The following is a 1,891-nucleotide window of genomic DNA, read 5'->3' as shown; positions in this document are numbered from 1 at the left end:
GACTACGGACTTGCCAGCCCTTCCATATGATCCAAGAACATCAAGGAGGAAATCTGAGTCAGGTAGGGGAAGATCAGAGGAGAAACATGGAGCAAAGAAGCACGCCAGCAGAGAGAGGACACGAAGCTCTAGTTTGCCGAAAGTCTCTGGGAGAGACACAGATTTGCCCAGCAGAATCTCCCAAGTAGAGGAGAAGAGCCTGGGTGGCAAAAGAGGCCGTTCCCGAAAAAGGCAGCGGTCCAAAGTGGATTATCAGCAAGTGTTTACAAGACACATAAACCAGATTTTCATTCGAGGAGAAAATGTCCTGCTTGTTCACCTGGCTCATTGATCTCATTGACTGATTTCAGCCATAGCAGCTCAGTGGTGAAAAGAAACAGTATTTCAATTCTTTTTCCTTTTGGCCAAAAGAGAGAAAGGATTATAGACCTAGAGACTTGAGCCAATGGTCTATTTGAGTGGACTGGAATTTATCTACAGCTGATGCCCTAAACCTTGGGAGATACACAGGCTGTGTGGCTTTCAAAATTGTACTGCTTGGATATGGAGCAACTTTCATTATACAGTAAATATTTAAAATCTGCGGCATATACAGCTGGCTAAGTGGGTCTGGAAAAGCCACATGGTCATGGCATTGATACTTCCATGAGAAATGTGAACTGAGTTAAGGGACAGAATGCTGAAAGCTTGTGAAAAGTTGCTGCAGCTGTAGGAATTAGCTTGCTTGAAGCCATCTCCCCCTTCTCCATACACTATGCATGGGGGAGGGGCAAAGGACTGGTCCAGCTTTGCATTGCAGGCCCTTAAGAGGTCCCATTATCAGAAGATGAATGGAAAGAAAAGAGTTTGCATTGCATCTACTGTAATTTGAAAAAACTTTCCTCAGCAGTTCATCTTTTTTTCTTTTTCGGTGACTGAAAATAGTGTTTGACCTTTTGTTTGGTATTTATAAAAACTGAGCCTTCCACCCAATTGTCTCTACTTGTTTTCCTACTCATTTCTACCTGCAAACAATATGTGTGGCTTCCCTGGTTTGAGCTTGTTTCAGTGTATTTTTCAACAACCCAGAAATGGTAGCTGTTTTTCCATCTGTTTTTGTGTCTTAACAATAAAGACTAAGATATACATATGCAGCTTAAAAAAAGGAAACGTTCAATGTATGCTTGGTGTTGCTATGTACTATCTGGTGGCTTTTGGAATCCAATTTCCCAGCAATTTTTAGTAACTACAGAAAATATCTACTTGCAATATCCACTAGGATTTTTCCAATTCTTTTCTTGGCTCTCAGTGATCCTTTTCAGATGCTGCTTGTTCTTGAGAAGCATGTTTAAAACTGCTGAAAAGAATGCATGATGATATTTCCCAAAAATGGTGCTATTTGCAGCACCTCTGTATCCTTCAGCATCTGTCAGAATGGTGCAAATGTAACAATGCATGTCCATGAAAATGTTTAGGGCACTATAAAATAGCACCTGTGTTATAGGGAATGTGTTGAACATATCAGTAGCTAGACCAGATTCCCTTTAGTAGGAGTAATGCCATGAGGTCTTTTACAATTTTACTAAAATTGAATTCCAAAGCATCTATAAAAGCATAATTAATATAATACATTTGGTGAGTCATTCTGCATTTCTAAAATAACTGGAAAATCTAATGACTGAGTTTTATTAAGCAAAGGCCAGTTGTGATATATTTTTGTCTGAATGGCAAAACCAACTGTAATTTGCCTAATATTCTCCAAAGGGTATAAAAATCAAGCGTTGCATGTGATGCTTATTTTGGAAGTAAAACAGGCAATTAAAAGAAAGCCTCATTGCTTCTTCTAAACACTTTCCTAAGGTGACTAAAGGTTTTGCCATCACTCCACCAACAACTAATGGAAAACCAATTT

At 39.4% G+C, this 1,891-nt stretch overlaps 1 protein-coding gene across 1 annotated transcript in view; it reads left to right on the top strand.

Annotated features, from left to right (window-relative positions):
- The window catches only part of LSM11 (LSM11, U7 small nuclear RNA associated), a 9,533-nt gene extending 8,352 nt beyond the window's left edge, over nt 1–1,181 (top strand). Inside the window, exon 5 of the mRNA XM_029287335.1 lies at nt 4–1,181. Within this exon, the coding sequence (XP_029143168.1) occupies nt 4–331 (328 nt within the window). The 3' untranslated portion in view covers nt 332–1,181. The remainder of the gene's footprint in view (nt 1–3) is intronic.
- The last annotated feature ends 710 nt before the right edge of the window (nt 1,182–1,891 follow it).

Source organism: Protobothrops mucrosquamatus, unplaced genomic scaffold (genome assembly GCF_001527695.2).
Source record: "Protobothrops mucrosquamatus isolate PMUCROS unplaced genomic scaffold, P.Mucros_1.0 scaffold_306, whole genome shotgun sequence".
Taxonomy (NCBI): domain Eukaryota; kingdom Metazoa; phylum Chordata; class Lepidosauria; order Squamata; family Viperidae; genus Protobothrops; species Protobothrops mucrosquamatus.
The sequence above is the reverse complement of the archived record's forward strand: the minus strand, read 5'-3'. Positions and strand labels throughout refer to the sequence as shown.